General features: G+C 43.1%; 2 protein-coding genes across 4 annotated transcripts in view; one reads left to right on the forward strand and one right to left on the reverse strand.

Annotated features, from left to right (window-relative positions):
- Nucleotides 1-5,780, forward strand: part of LOC109895820 (E3 ubiquitin-protein ligase DTX1) — a 67,789-nt gene extending 62,009 nt beyond the window's left edge. For 2 of the 3 annotated variants that reach the window (XM_020489827.2, XM_031830173.1), the window contains exon 10: nucleotides 94-5,780. In XM_020489827.2, the coding sequence (XP_020345416.1) occupies nucleotides 94-318 (225 nt within the window). In that variant the 3' untranslated portion in view covers nucleotides 319-5,780. The remainder of the gene's footprint in view (nucleotides 1-93) is intronic. The other variant, XR_004210790.1, reaches the window with a different exon arrangement.
- A 1,034-nt stretch (nucleotides 5,781-6,814) lies between these two features.
- LOC109894892 (rasGAP-activating-like protein 1) overlaps nucleotides 6,815-15,700 on the reverse strand; it is a 63,160-nt gene continuing 54,274 nt past the window's right edge. Inside the window, exons 14-21 of the mRNA XM_020488551.2 lie at nucleotides 15,545-15,682; nucleotides 14,510-14,654; nucleotides 13,431-13,606; nucleotides 12,248-12,385; nucleotides 11,943-12,078; nucleotides 11,611-11,731; nucleotides 9,618-9,685; nucleotides 6,815-9,466 (exon numbers count right to left, since the gene is read on the reverse strand). Of these exons, the coding sequence (XP_020344140.1) occupies nucleotides 9,318-9,466; nucleotides 9,618-9,685; nucleotides 11,611-11,731; nucleotides 11,943-12,078; nucleotides 12,248-12,385; nucleotides 13,431-13,606; nucleotides 14,510-14,654; nucleotides 15,545-15,682 (1,071 nt within the window). The 3' untranslated portion in view covers nucleotides 6,815-9,317. The remainder of the gene's footprint in view (nucleotides 9,467-9,617; nucleotides 9,686-11,610; nucleotides 11,732-11,942; nucleotides 12,079-12,247; nucleotides 12,386-13,430; nucleotides 13,607-14,509; nucleotides 14,655-15,544; nucleotides 15,683-15,700) is intronic.

Raw genomic sequence — 15,700 nt, forward strand, 5'->3', positions numbered from 1 at the left:
TTCCAAAATACATTATGCAGAGATGGTGACTGCACTGTAAGCTGCTGCTGTACCTACAAGGCTCTCATCCTCTGTCTGTCTGTCTGTCCCCAGGTCCTGAAGCTTCTGATCATGGCGTGGGACCGTCGCCTCATCTTCACCATCGACACGTCCAGCACCACCGGCGAGTCAGACACGGTGGTGTGGAACGAGATCCACCACAAGACAGAGTTTGGCTCCAACCTGACAGGGCACGGCTACCCAGACCCCAACTACCTGGACAACGTCCTGACAGAGCTGTCAGCCCAGGGGGTCGTGGAGGACAACCTGAAGGACTGAGGGGGGAAGAGAGGCCACTGAGGACCACCACCCATACTCCTCTCTGACATAGAGTGGGCCTCTGCATGAAGAGGCAACATGCAGCCAAGATAACTATATTTTACTCCCACACCCAAAACAGACCTAAAGACCCTCAGATTCTGTATGTGGCCATGAGAGCGGAGGAAATATAGCAAATGACATGATAACATCACGATTGTGTTATACTGTTATTTGCATTTACCTAAACATAACTGTAAAACCTTTCTGACTACTGTCTCTTTGTCAATGCCTTGAGCAGGTGTATGTTTGGCAAAATTTCAACCTGATAGGGTAAAGGAACGTAAAGACAGGATTTGAATGAAAACTGATCTCAATGTGTATTGGTGGTTGTGGGGATTAGACATTGATGATCAACTGATCATTGATTAGTCTGAGACTGGATTTTGAACTTCCTCTTTTGTACTGAAGAAGATTTAAGACTGTGACATCGTAGCATTGAAAGAGATGTCTGTTTATACTCACCACCAAAACATGTGGCCCAGAATTTGATATTGCATTTTAATGTTGACTGCACACCTGGAATTTTTGCAGAGACAGTTGGCTCGGGCTCTGAAGGCTTCAGATGTCTGTCCCGGTTTGTTCTAGTTTTATCAGATGTGTATTTTTTAATGAGTAGGGAAGTGATTTCTCAAGTTGTAGTTGGTATTTGTGTGGAAATCTTCAGGATAATTTTTATATGCAGAATTGTAAAAGCGTGATTGCTTTCCCAGTCCAATTCACACCAAATCTACACAGTTCAGCTTGTTGTGATATGCTGATGAGGTTGATAGTGAGAGTCTTTTGAAAGCGAGGCCTTTTGCTTTAGTTTTAGCTTGGTGATTTTCTGCAACAAAACTGTCTGTAGATCTGAGTGGACAGTCACGGTGATGTGATTCTCAGGAAGGAGAGAGGGCATCTCTGATTGGCTACACAGGGTCATTTCACAAAGGCTTGGCTCCAATGGCCTTTGAGCCTGTTGAAGGTTCACATGCACCTTCTGACAGAGAGACAGTCAGTTGATCTGAAGATTCAGCTGTCTCACAGTAGATGTATATTCTAACAGGGGTGCCAACCTGGGGAGGCCTTTGGAAGTTAACCTGATATAGATCCATACACAAGCATCTTACCGATCAGTTAGATGATTGTTCAAAACATGTATGCTTCTGTAAGTTAGGATCTGAGGCAGTCGAGCAAGCCTCGCTCCACTCCAAGGTTAACCTCATTCGTTTGTTGTAAAACTGGTGACGTTGACCTCTGTGAATAAGCCTGACTTAGAGGAGGCGTTGGAATGATCTATTACGCTCGCATCACATGTGCTTGCCTACTTGCGTGTGTGTTTGAATGTGTGTTAGTGTGTGTGTGTGCTGTGGTGTTAATACACTCTCTGGCTTTCTAAGGGCTTTATTTCATCCGTATTGCGGTAGTTCAGCATTACAGCGTGATTGAAATTTAAAGACAATGTTCCCGCTTCAGCAGAGACTGCATTCATGGTAAACTCAATCGGAAATGACTTATACATTTCCATGGCGCAATCTGGAACGCCTCAGTCCTTCAACAGAGGAGCAGAACATGCTTCGCAGAGAGCGATGTCCTCTTCAAAGAATGACTCTCTCCTCTGATCCATCATAGAGTAGAGTAGGCAGAGCGCCCCCCCCCCTCCCACACACACACACACACACACACACACACACACACACACACACACACACACACACACACACACACACACACACACACACACACTGTGATGTACGAGCCTCTGGTGTTCCTCCTGTTGGGCTGGTTGTATGATAAGCCTCTGCTGCAGACAACACCTACCCCATACTGTCTGATTCCTCTGAAGGCTCTTAGGTCTGATACTGATGTACGGGCAGCAGCTGCGTTTCCCCTTCCCTCAGCAGCTAGAGGAGCTCATTTTACAGTAGGATCACTCAGAATGTTGTTCTATAAAGTACAGTATGTGAAGCTGATGTTGCATTGGGAATTTCCACTCCCTTTGCTCCCTCCTCTCTCCCTTCCCACAGATTATTTGCTCATAAGCTAAAGAGTTCTTGAAGATTTGAGTTATTTTCCAAAAAGAAAAGTTAACCTTTAAGCTGAATAATTCTCTCCTCCAGTTGGATCTGACCAATTGAAATGAGTGGGGATGTTGGTATAATCTAGAAGAGATTCATGTTGAGGTTTTATGGTGTCCCACCCACATCACGGGTTTTGATCCTTGAAATGCTTTTGAATATCTTGGACTGAATCATAGTCTTCCGTAGCACTTTGAGGCAGCAGTTTTCTTTAATTGATCCTTTCATTTTAGGAAGATGTCTTGAAATGTATTCAAATTCAGCTGTTTTTTACGTTTATGTTTATAAACTTGTCTTGTATTGCTTCAAAAATATACGTATATATATATATATCTATACATTTGCAGATGTGATCTACCTTTAAATGTACATGTATGCTCAATTTGAGTCATATGGTGTAAGTTTAATTTATTTTTATACTCTTCTATTTATGAAAATATACACTCACATTTACCCGTCCACATCACTATACACACAGGCACATATTAAAATGAATACAGTGCCTTCAGGAAGTATTCGGACCCCTTGACATTTTCCACTGTGTTACGTTACAGCCTTATTCCAAAATTGATGAAAACAAACATTTCCTTCCTTTCTCTTAACACAATACCCCATAATGACAAAGCAAAAACAGTTTTTGCTAATTCATTAAAAATAAAGAAAAAGGAAATATCACATTTTCCATAAGTATTCAGACCCTTTACTCAGTACTTTGTTGAACCACCTTTGGCAGCGATTACAGCATCAAGTCTTCTTGGGTATGACGCTACAAGCTTGGGACAACTGTATTTGGGGAGTTTCTCACATTCTTCTCTACAGATCCTCTCAACCTCTGTCAGGTTGGCGTTGCTGCTATTTTCAGGTCCCTCCAGAGATGTTTGATCAGGTTCAAGTCCGGGCTTTGGCTGGGCCACCCAAGGACATTCAGAGATTTGTCCCGAAGCCACTCCTGTGTTGTCTTGGCTGTGTGCTTAGGGTTGTTGTCCTTTTGGAAGGTGGCCACTGTGTTCTTGGGGACCTTCAATGCTGCAGAAATGTTTTGGTACCCTTCCCCAGATCTGTGCCTCGACACAATCCTGTCTTGGAGCTCTACGGACAATTACTTCGACCTCATGGCTTGGTTTTTGCTCTGACATGCACTGGCAACTGTGGGACCTTATATAGACGGGTGTGTGCCTTTCTAAATCATGTCCAATCAATTGAATTTACCACAGGTGGACTCCAATCAAGTTGTAGAAATATCTCAAGGATGATCAATGGAAACATGATGCACCAGAGCTCAATTTCAAGTCTCATAGCCAAGGTTCTGAATACTTATGTAAATAAGGTATTTCAAAATATATATATAATTTCAAAAATGTCTAAAAACCTGTTTTCACTTTGTCATTACGTGGTGCTGAGGATTTTTCTTTCTTTGATCCAATTTAGAATAAGGCTGTAACGTAACAGAATGTGGGAAAAGTCAAGGGGTCTGAATACTTTCCCAAAGCCCTGTATGTCAAATCTGGCATATGTGATCTGCCAGTATGTCAGGGACTGTTGAAATATGTCTGCCATGTTATGAGCATCTTATATTAGCAGTAGTCTTAGAATTTGCTGCTGTCTTCAATGTAGATTCTGTATTGGAATCGCTGAGGGATTCAGTAAGTACAGCAGTTCCTCTTTATTATTGGTCTGGGGGAGTTTAGCAGCATGTAGTCGACCCTATCCCCCAGATGGGTCATTGACCATAGAATGAGAATTCTAATTGTGTCATTTACCATGTATATAACCTAATAGAACCAAGAGGACGATACTGTCAGTACCCCAAACTGGTGAGTGAAAAACAAGTCATTTTGCCTGTTCATTTCTTCTTTATCCTTGTGCAAGTTTTGATGTCTTTTTGTCGCTCTCTTAAATAGGGAAAAACAGGAAAGAAATGCTTCCAGTCTTATCAGGGAATTTCCCATTTAAAGTGAGACTCATTAAGTTGTACAGATAAAACGTTTTTGCTTGGCCAACCCTATTTTCCATGTCATTGTACTTTAACTGATGTACTGTATCAGTTAATATTTCTAGACTTACATTTCCAGTCTCCAAATGCTTAAGTATGTAACTGTAATTGCATGGTCTAGGCCTCCTCCGCTCTTCAGGTGTGTACATAAGGTCAGTATGCTTTCAGTGGAGTCTGTACACCGGGGAATTTTAATGTGAGCATACATTTTATTGTCTGGTTTTGGACAGAGGAATAGAGTTTATGCAATTATATATGCGAGCAATTTGTACCTCATGTCATGTGTAGCAGAAGGTATCAGGAGGTTTTGGGTACAAGAGAATGGATGTTCAACATTTTGTAAGGTGTGTCCATTTGCTATCCAAGGTTATTGCTCAAATGCTCCAGATAGGAGAACACATATTTTTGATGTATTTTTTAAAAGATTGAATATCTTCAATTGAGCATTCATACTGTGTAGCGTTGTTATATTACTATTAGTAATTAATATACATTCCATACGATTTTCCATAGCATATATTGATTAGGTGTGGGAAATGGAGTGAAGCTGACTTTAAGGACACATTAACAGGGATACTTTCTCATTGGGAGTTTATCTCACAATCATATTGATAACCTCCACAGCATACTGTGCTTATGTCTACACAGATTGGCCCGCAACAATTTGGTGGGAATCTGTGTAGGTGTGAGATAGAGGGTCTGCGTGTGTGAGCGTATTGCATGTGTGTGTGAAAATGTTTGGTTTAAGTTCCAAAAAGATTGAAACGGTAGACGTTTGGGGGTTGAGACAAAAAAAAAATAGACCATAGAAGTGCATGTTACTCAAGACCTAAGCAAGTCTGCTGACAAAGAAAATATTTTGTGACAGTTGAGTCATTAGAGATGTCATCCAGCTGTGTCCTGTGGAGTGGCACGGTGGACTGCTCCATACTCCACTGCTTGTCTGTTTTTACCTCTAAAGAGGCTTTGATGGAGAGAGATGAGAATGAGCTAGCGCTTTGCTGCTCCGCTCGCTCTTCAGGTTGCACAGAAAAGGTAACCATATGTATGAGGTAATCGTCTGCATTTTAAGTGCCCATTTTTTACTGACAAAACGTGCCATGTGGCTATGGTTCAACATTCAAATTTCATTTCTCATCAGAAGCAACATGCTACATATTGCGATTTAAAAAAGAAAACACAACACACAAAGAGAAATTGAGATTTGAAATGTATAATCAAATGAAATAGAAATAAAGGCAAGATTAGAGACAAAACATTAAAGGGCTTCTTAATCTATCCGTCTTTATTGGATTGTGATGATTTTGTTGCATGTTTGTGTGTTTCATGTGAAAAATAAATGTGCCCTCAACAGGGTAGTTTGTTTGACCTTCTCTCGTTCTTTACTGTCTTTCGTTGCCACCACGTCCTCCTCTTCCTCTAGCTTTTTCGTTCCCCTCTCCTCCTGGCTGCCCTGCGCCTCGTTATGCAGATATAAGCTCGAGCTGTGGAGTGTGGCGGTAACAGTTTTCACCGGCAGTAAATGTTGCATTATGGCCATTTTCTGTCACTGGCTGCTGAATGTTGGTGCCGTGTGAAAGAAATGGAGGCTGGGTCTGCAGGCACTGTGGCGCATACTAAAGCAAATACCCCAATCCTCCCCCCTCCCTTCCAGGTCTGGAGGAACAGCTTGTGGGGTTGTCATGGGAGGTCTCCCTGCTGGTCCTGCGGACATCCTGTGGTGTCTGTCATGGGGCTCATCGCCCCTCTGAAAAGCATAGCCATGACACCGCAGCTTAGAGCGTCTGTCGTGGCCCGGGGCTGACATCCCAGACTCGCATGTCCCAGCCGAGCTCCCCTCATCTCATCACTCACCTCCGTCACTAATGTAATGAGGGTGTTAACGAGGGAGCCTCTGCTGCCCCATAGCAGGTGCCTCTCATTAGCATTTTAATAAGGTTAGGAAGGGGATGTGCTGCGAACACATTTTACTCATATTCTTAAATATTAATCTAATATGAAGGGAAACTGACTTTGTACTTCTCGGGCCACTTTCAATGACTCATATTTCGCATGATTTACCTGGTCTAAATCCTGGGAGATTTGATGTCTGTGTTCACAGAGCTTAGAGTAAGAATCAGCTGGGAAAAGTATCACTGTGGTGGGTTTTGTGATATGACCTGAATTGGGATTCAGTAAATACACTGAAGTAACCCTCCCTTACTTGATAAGTAACACAGGACAGATCCTTTTGTGACCACACAATCAGGGGCTGCAGTTAACCCTAGTGGGAATTGGGACCTACGGAAAGAGCTGGAGGTGTCCCCCAGACCCTCCAACACCTGTTACAAAAAACACTTGACTGATTATAAGTTGAAAAGGTTTTCCATTGTGTGCATAAACACAGATTCAAACTAAACAGTAGAAGTGGTATCATTCCATTTTACTGAATATTTCCAATACAGTTCACAGTAATATAGCTGATGTTACCACTCATCTGTAACCACCCACTTTGTACATGCAGTAACTTTGTGTAAGCACTCAAATTGAAGCTCATTTTCAAAATTGCAGCTCTCTTTCAGCACATACCAAGTCAATGAGCAACATTCAATATTTGTCCAGATTTGAAATTGAGTGCATGCTTGGTGAATTTCTGTGGAATACAACAGTGGCCTAAAATAAGCTTCCAAAGATGGCAAACCATTGAAAATTCAATTTGGAATGTAGAGAATACAATTTACAAAACAGATTACAATAATAGGTCAAAAATCGATCTGGATAACAGTTCAAGATCATTTGTATAAGTGAAATTGTAAAATTCTAATAAGTTTGGCTTTTCTCTCTTGATCGACAAGTCTGATCGAAATAAAATATTCTTCCTTGTGACTAATTAAATAAACTATTACCAAAATAAAGACAACACACAGTTTGACATCTGAAACATATCCCACATCTCCACAGAAAAGCATTTCAAATGGCACACACCATTCCACGCAAGACAACTCACACACTTGGAGTCTGACTCCTCACCTCTCTGAGCTCGAAACAAGCAACCTGAATTTGGTCAAAACTGTGGAGGAAAAACATAATTGTATACAAATTATAAGGTACAGCATATGAAATGTCTTGTAGTGTACATCGATGCTGAAATGGCTGAGACAGGATATGGTCATACTGTTAAGAGTCAACAGCTCTCCACAGAGAGCCCAACTGAAGTAGAACAGAAATTATCTACATAATATGTCCCATTTTCATTAAACGCATGACAGCTACTCAGTGGTGGAAAAAGTACCCAACTGTCATACTTGACAAAAGGTAAAGATACCTTAATAGAAAATTACTCAAGTAAAAGTCACCCAGTAAAATTCTACTTGAGTAAAAGTCAAAAAGTATTTGGTTTAAAATAGTATCAAAAGTAAATGTATAAATGATTTCTAATTCCTTATATTAAGCAAACCAGATGGCTCCATTTGATTGTTTTTTAAATTGTTCAGAAAGCCAGGGGCACACTCCCAACACTCAGACATCATTTACAAACCAAGCATGTGAGTTTAGTGAGTCCGCCAGATCAGAGGCACTAGGGATGACCAGGGATGTTCGGCTGATAAGTGTGTGATATTGACTATTTTCCTGTCCTGCTAAGCATTCAAAATGTAACGAGTACTTTTGGGTGTCAAAGAAAATGTATGGAGTAAAAAGTACATTATTTTCTTAAGAAATGTAGTGAAGTGAAAGTAAAAGTAGTCAAAAATATAAATAGTAAAGTAAAGTACAGATACCTCAAAAAAACAAATTAAGTAGTACTTTAAAGTATTGTTACTTAAGTACTTTCCACCACTGCAGTTACTGTATGACACTTCACTCAAAATCAGCTCTCTTAAAATGCAACACCTGAGAAGAAGTGCAAACACACATCACTGGATTGACTGGAGTCAGTAGTACTGCTACAAAGACACGTTAACCAATTAACTAATCAACTGTGAACCCTATACTGTATATGTCAAATATGTATTCTATCAAAGCCACAGCTTTGTGTTTGAGTTACTCCACATACATGCACAGAGCAACAGTACCAAACACAAGCTTCACTAAATATTCATCTCAGGTGTCCATGGCAACAGTGAAAACAATATCCTAATAGCAAACACGTGACTGTTCAGGCAATTATGGCGCGTGTGCCGTTGTATTAATAACATTTACTTAGGCATCTCACAGCGCAATGTCCTCAGTGACATGAACACCAAATCTCACTGCTACATTGTGGCGGTTCTCAATTGAAATATATACAATTAGAGAGTAAAAAACATCAATAAAAGCAATATCCAAATAGCATACATTCAGGTAAATTCAGCTAAAACTAGAGTAGATTGCATAATCGTCCTCCTTCAAGGTATGACAATATTGAATATAAAAGCATTTTCCTCACATTTCACAAACGCTGGATGCAGGGCATGCATTACATTATAGCCATGCAATAACGCAGTACCACCGAATGACACACGATGTCCAACCCCTCCTTCAGCTCTGATCCACATAACAGTTTGTGTCCTGCTCAATCGACAAGAGCCCAAGCTTTGTGAGAGTAGCAGAAGTTAATATGTGGCAGTCAATCTGCATGCAAGGCCTGTAGCAATCAGTTATGTCACTAGATTGCCCCTCTGCCACAGCTGAAAACCTGCGTATGATGTCAAACGTCCATGGAAAAGAAGGTAGCAGAGTGGGCTTGGCATCCTCTACATTTTGTCTTTTGAAGAAGTGATCTGGATGAGAAGAAAGTTCCTCTTGATATCACATGTAACAGACAATATGACAGGGAGAAGGGAGACACTGCCTTCCTTCTGCGATCACTTAGCTTTCCTACACAGTTGTGACTGATGCAGGAAGCTGCTCTCCCCCTCAGGCCCGGGCTCATGCTGCTGGGAAGGCCCCGTCTAGAGGGTCAGGATGAGGCTGCCTCCCTCCTCTCTTTCCCTCTGCTGGAAGGTGGCATGGGCCTGCTCCAGATCCAGAACCACCCCCAGCAGCCGAGCCGCTGCAGCCTGCCTGTGCTTCAGGAGCTGCCCACTACTGTCTGCTCCATCTGGGGGAGAGTTAGATTTAAGACAGGAGAATGCTTTAAATTATAGTATTAAATTATAGTACAAGGGTCTAGTGAACCAACCTCTGAGGGCTAAGGTGTTACAACTACTTAAACTGCATATTAAAAAGGCACTGTTTTGACAGAGTCTCACCAGTCAGCAGCCCAGAGTTCAGTCTCTTCTCTTCCTCTGGGGTCGTCTCAGCCTCCAAATACTGCTTCCTGTAACCACACAGCACAGGGCACAGCACAGCACAGTGCACAGCATGGCACACTCGCATTAACGGAGTGATCAACATGTTTATCAATGTTTAGATAGTGTGTAACAGAGTTTGTGAGAGAGGCTGAGAGTTGTGAGAGAGGCTGAGAGTTGTGAGAGAGGCTGGCCTTTCGATGATGCCATGGTACTACTATGGTACTTTCCCTTATACCATGGTATAGACGTGGATCATAGAAAAACCATGGTTTTAACCTGTATTATACATTAACCATGGTAATGCACAATTATGATAAATGGTTCCAAAAATCATATGGCACCATCTTTATTAATTGTGAGTTACCATGGTACAATGGGAGTATAATGCATTAATAAATAAACGCGCTCTCACTCTACATTGGCTCTAGCCTGCTTACATTTGACATGTTTGCAGACGCTCTTATCCAGAGCGACTTACAGGAGCAATACCTTGCTCAAGGGCACATCGACCAATTTTTCACCTAGTCTGCTTTGAGATTCAAACCAGCAACCTTTCGGTTACTGGCCCAACGCTCTTAACCGCTACACTATCTGCTGTCCCATAGTCAGCGAGTCAGTTTCATGAGAGAGACAATTGAAAACTAAAGAGAGAAGCACCAGATAAATTATTTGAAACCTTATCTTCCCGGTGAGCGAGTCATAAAGCACAGGATATGAAAGACCAAGTTAACTGGAGTTTAATTAATCCATAAAAGTCCTTTAGCATAGAAGCTGACATCGGCTAACATTAGCGCCAGTCAAGCTAGCCTGTCGTGGTCAGGGCAACAGAGGACTCTAACGAACATTGTAACTTGCTGTTGTTAGTGGTATGTTGAGAATGACATGATGAAAATGTATTTATGAAGTAAGATGATAATCTATACCTTTTTACAAATAGTTTTTTAGTATGTTGGCTATTTACAATTGTATTGCGAGTAGTTGAATGAGTCAGTTGAATGAGAGAGAGACAACTGAAAACTGTATTGAAGAGCGCCAGATAAACTAGCTAATTATTTTAAACCTTATCTTCAAGGTGTCAGACTCTATTCTTCTCACGATACCCTATCCAGGTCCCAAGTTTTAAGAGGGTACAGTACACTACTAGACCATGTGTCTGTATCATCCAGGCTGTATCACATCCGGCCGCGATTGGGAGTCCCACAGGGCGGCGCACATTTGGCCCAGCGTTGCCCGAGTTCGGCCGGAGTAGGCCGTCATTGTAAAATAATTTGTTCTTAACTAACTTGCCTAGTTAAATAAAGGTTAAATCAAATTTAAAAAATATGTGTTTTGGTTTTTCACTATGAGCTAAAGGGATTTAAGAGGGTACACTTTGCCATTGCAGAGCAAGAAGTCAATGTCACTTTACCCAAAAAATAGTGGGACACAGACGATCATGATAATACATTGTAAACAACTACCATGCTTTCATGTTTCACTACATGCTGCTAGTACAAAACCATGTTATTTTTGTCATTGTACTACCATGGTACTTTACATTTCAATACCATGGTACTATCATGTTTTTTTGGAAACAACTTTGGCAGGAAAATACCATGGTACTGATGCAAATACCATGGTATTTTCCTGCAAGGGTAGTACAATGAAAAAAATACCATGGTACTATTATGTTTTTTGGTCACTACCGTGGCAGGAAAATACCATAGTATTTGCACTAGTACCATGGTTTTTCCCTGCCATGGTAGTGACCAAGTGTGAGAGAGGCTGAGCATATCAATCCACATTTATGTGTTCCTGGGTTACAGGCTATTTCTAATGAATATGAGAGGAGAGTAGTCCTAGTGTTGCAATGTAGACCCCTTGTGACAAGGAAATGATCCTGCACACTGTCTGTTGGAGGAGGTTTATCATAGCCTCTAAATGTCCTAATATCAAAGTGTATGCCACTGACCTGAGTTTGTCTCTTCCCTGAAGAAGCTGTTTGTAGATGGTCTGAGTCTCTGCGTCTGGATCCAGTGGGTCACTCCAGTCACCCAGAGTCACTGCAGAGTGAGTGCGACTGCAACCTAAAGCTGAACAAGAGAGAGGGGCCATACAGTGTATTCACATTCCTTTTTGTCTGTGAGTTACTTAAACTGAGGGAGCAAACAGCTATGGGCTGGTGTAAGAGCAGTGCACATAAACGGCAGGTAAAAATATCATTATGAAGAGTTAAAAAATCACTAACATGTTAAGTGTGTGGCACTTGAACAAAGCTTCCATTATGGTCAATGTTATAATTACTAGCGCGGTTGGCCTGTAGGCAGCATGTCCACTTCCCACTGCGGTACGCCCCCGGGTGGAAGGAGGGCAGCATGCGCTCGTTGTAGATACTGGCCTTCCTGATGGCTGACAGCCACTGGTTCAACTCATTCACATTCTGCAGACAGACAGACTCTACCTTTTATACTGTCTCTGATAACGCCCACCATTTTGTAGTGGGGAGGCTGCACTCAAACATCACAGTGATGCAAAGAAAGTACCACATAGTCAACCCAGTCCAGGGTCAATTGCAATAGTGTGGTCAGTGACTGGGGATCTGTCAATACCTTGCACTGGATATAGATGGTGTGGATCTGTCCATCGTTGTCCTTGGCGACGACCTGCATCACATGCTGCTGTTGGAAGGCATTCTCATCCACTCTCTCCACGACACACACACACTGGATGGGGATGGAGGAACGCACCTGCAGGATGCGCACATAACACAGTATGAGCATCCAAACACAGGTCCATGTGGCACTCTATTACTCTGTAGGTAATCTTATGAATACAGGCAAATAGCTAAATGATTCATTTGATGTGTATCAGCTTCTCCTCGGGAGAGTAAAGGCCCGGCTTCAAGTGTCTGTACAGTATGTATCCGCTTTTATCCTTCCCCTACATTTTATTATTATGCAATTCAAGATGTGCAACCATTTAGCAAAGAAAGAGGACTGAGAAGAGAAAAGAGTGGTGGAGAGGAGGAAAAAAGGGGAGAAAGTGAGAGAGAGCAGGACGGAAGAAACCCGGCAGTACGGCTGCTTTAATGTGTAAATCAGCTGCTTCCATGGGGAGCCTGCCTCACTCAGGCTAGAGCACGGTGGGAGGGGCGAGGCGGAGAGGGGGTATTGTCCACAGTCTGATTTGCAATGTTGTTATGAATATCCACAGCCTTCAATTAACCTAGCCTTTATTCGAGCCACACAAAGGAAGGAGCCCGCTCAAAGAGAACAGCCTTTTACTGGCCTGACTCTCTTCCCCACATCTCTCTCACTCTCTCTTTTGCTCTCTATCGATCTCTGTTTCTCCCCGCCCCCGTCCCCGTCCCCCTTCTTCCTCCTACCCCCTCCTCTCTCTCTCTTTATCCCCACTCTTGTCCTGTGCTGGCTAAGCAAATGAGAGAAGTTCATTATCAAAAGGCTGGGCATCACATGACAATGGCCTCCACACTAACGATGTTCCCATACAGAGCCAAACACAAATAAATAAGGCAGAGGGATGATTAAAATGTTTTTTTTATGAGGCAGAATGACGATCAAACACCCTTTGAAGGGTACAGGAGCCAATTCATCACCAGAGGAAACATTGTTACCTTGTTATAATGAATGAGTCACTTTCAGAGGACTTTGATCCTTAAAGTTTTCTTGTCCGGCTTTCTCTGACGTAACAGAGTGGAGGAATTACCATCAGAGCTGTTATCAAAGCTGGTCATGGATAGGTTTCTGTACAGAGTGTATGTTGGGATCAGACCTGCCAGAGGTCCAGAGTCTTGGCGTACGACAGGGTCTCACTGCTCAGCCAGAAGTATCGCTTCTTGAAGGCAAAGCGGGACAGGAGCTGGGGGCCCTCGGCCTTGTGCTTCTGGAGATAGCCCTCCTTCACTGTCACTGAGGGCAGGAACACAGCCCTCTGGGGCACCTCAGACACTGCAGAGAGATAGAGGATGGTGGGGTAGAGAGAGGGAGTAGGAAAAACAGTGACAATAAGTGGAAGGACGATGAGGTAGGATGGGAGAAAGGAAGAGAGTGAAATAAGACAGCTGATACGGGGGAGCACGCAAACAAAAATGATAATGTTATCAATGTGGACACAAGGTGGAGCTGCAGCAGTATTGTTATACATATTGTTGAAATACAGTACAGCACCACAGGAGGTTGGTGGCACCTTAATTGGGGAGAACAGGCTCGTGGTAATGACTGGAGCGGAATGGTATCAATTACATCAAACACATGGTTTCCAGGTATTTGATGCCATTCCATTTGCTCCGTTCTGGCCATTATTATGAGCCGTTGTCCAGTGTGCATTAAATGTCAAAGTGGCCTTTGAGGGAGAGCCCAGTGGCTGAGATGACATGGAGATTGGAACGTGATATTTCAGAGGGATAAGACGGATCACCACAACAACAGAGTCGCTGACACGTAACCACGGGAAAAAAGGGGCATGCTATCTAATCTGTGTGGTGTGTAGGGGTGGCGAGGGCTGCACAGTCCAACGCCCAGCACACCCGCTCCCTTGTTACCCCACCATCAGCTCCCAGCTGCCCATTAATATTTCACCAGTGGGTCTATACTTACGATTGATATCAGTAATAAACGGCCTTGCCACACCGGCAGCTGGTGGGTTAGCCTGCCAGGACAGGAGCCCAGCCAAGTTCTGATGTTCCCCTCCAGTGGCTCTACCTTATCTCTACGGTAACCTGCTTGCTCTTCATCAGGCTACTGATGCATTACTACTAGAGTCCAGAGTTCCCCTAGTCAGGTGACGTAGTGACAAAAAACTCCTGACCCTATGCATTACTGAATAAACAGTGTCTTGCTGGTGCTTCTTACCACTATCTTGGTCTATGTCGATGAGCTTGTCCAGGAAGTCTTTAACAGAGGCCACGCTGCAAAGGATGATGGGATGCAGGGGCTCCATCCACAGCTCCTTGCCGTGGCCCAGCTGCAAGCCCAGATTCCCCACACTCTGCACTGCCTGGAGCACACAGAGAAACAGCCATGTTCACCCATCACTATCTCATGTAACTAAAACCATCAATCAAATGGACAAGGAGTATCATTATCAAACCTGACATTAAATGAAAAGCACAGTATGATCTGGTGCTGCTTGTGCTTTAAGTAACAGAGTATCTCACACACACACACACACACACACACACACACACACACACACACACACACACACACACACACACACACACACACACATGCACACACGCACACACCTGACTAAGGGAGCAGAGAAAGCCCCTCTCCACCCCTCTCCGAAGCTCTGCTTTGAACCACAGCCTGGCCGCACACAGAGGTAAAAATAGAAAATGTTCTGTAGAGGACCCATAGCAACAGGACTTCAGCACCACGGACAGCAACTCTATCCTCTACAACTGTTTTACCAACACGGTCTCATAGTTTTCCTTCGAAACTCAACGTATTATGGATGAACTTCTATTTTTGACACATTAATTCTGCATGGGTACAGGGTTAATTCAGCGTGGTTACAGGATTAAAACAGAATCAATTCAATTGTTGACAGTTAAGGCATTAATGCTGAGGGGTTAAGGTCATGGGAATGGTTTGGGGATGGCTGAAAAGAAAAAACGACTTGCTGTAACCGTCAAGCATTATCAACCATTGTCATGGCTTGCTAGAGCATTGTGAATTGCAGTGGCGCAGTGGTCTGAGCATCACAAGTTCGCGCCCAGCGCTGACCAATCGTTTGTCTTTTTCTGTGTATATCGACGTTCTCAGATGTCAGAAATTTAAGTCTATTTCTAGTGATCAGGCTGGTTTTACTGTGTGGCACTGTTTGGGAATGTGTGTGCATGCATGTGTGTTTGTGTGTGTGTGCGTGCACGGGCACAGTACCTTGGCAAGCAGTAATAGTGTCCTGCTGGTGCGTGTATCTGCATGCTGATCCCTCAAGTGGAATAGCTTGGGTGTGAGGATAGCAGGGGCAAAGAAACGCAGAAAGAAGAATCCACTGATGGCCAGATACTTCACATCCTGTGGGGAGAAGGTGAG

The sequence above is a fragment of the Oncorhynchus kisutch genome, linkage group LG8 (assembly GCF_002021735.2).
Source record: "Oncorhynchus kisutch isolate 150728-3 linkage group LG8, Okis_V2, whole genome shotgun sequence".
NCBI lineage: Eukaryota > Metazoa > Chordata > Actinopteri > Salmoniformes > Salmonidae > Oncorhynchus > Oncorhynchus kisutch.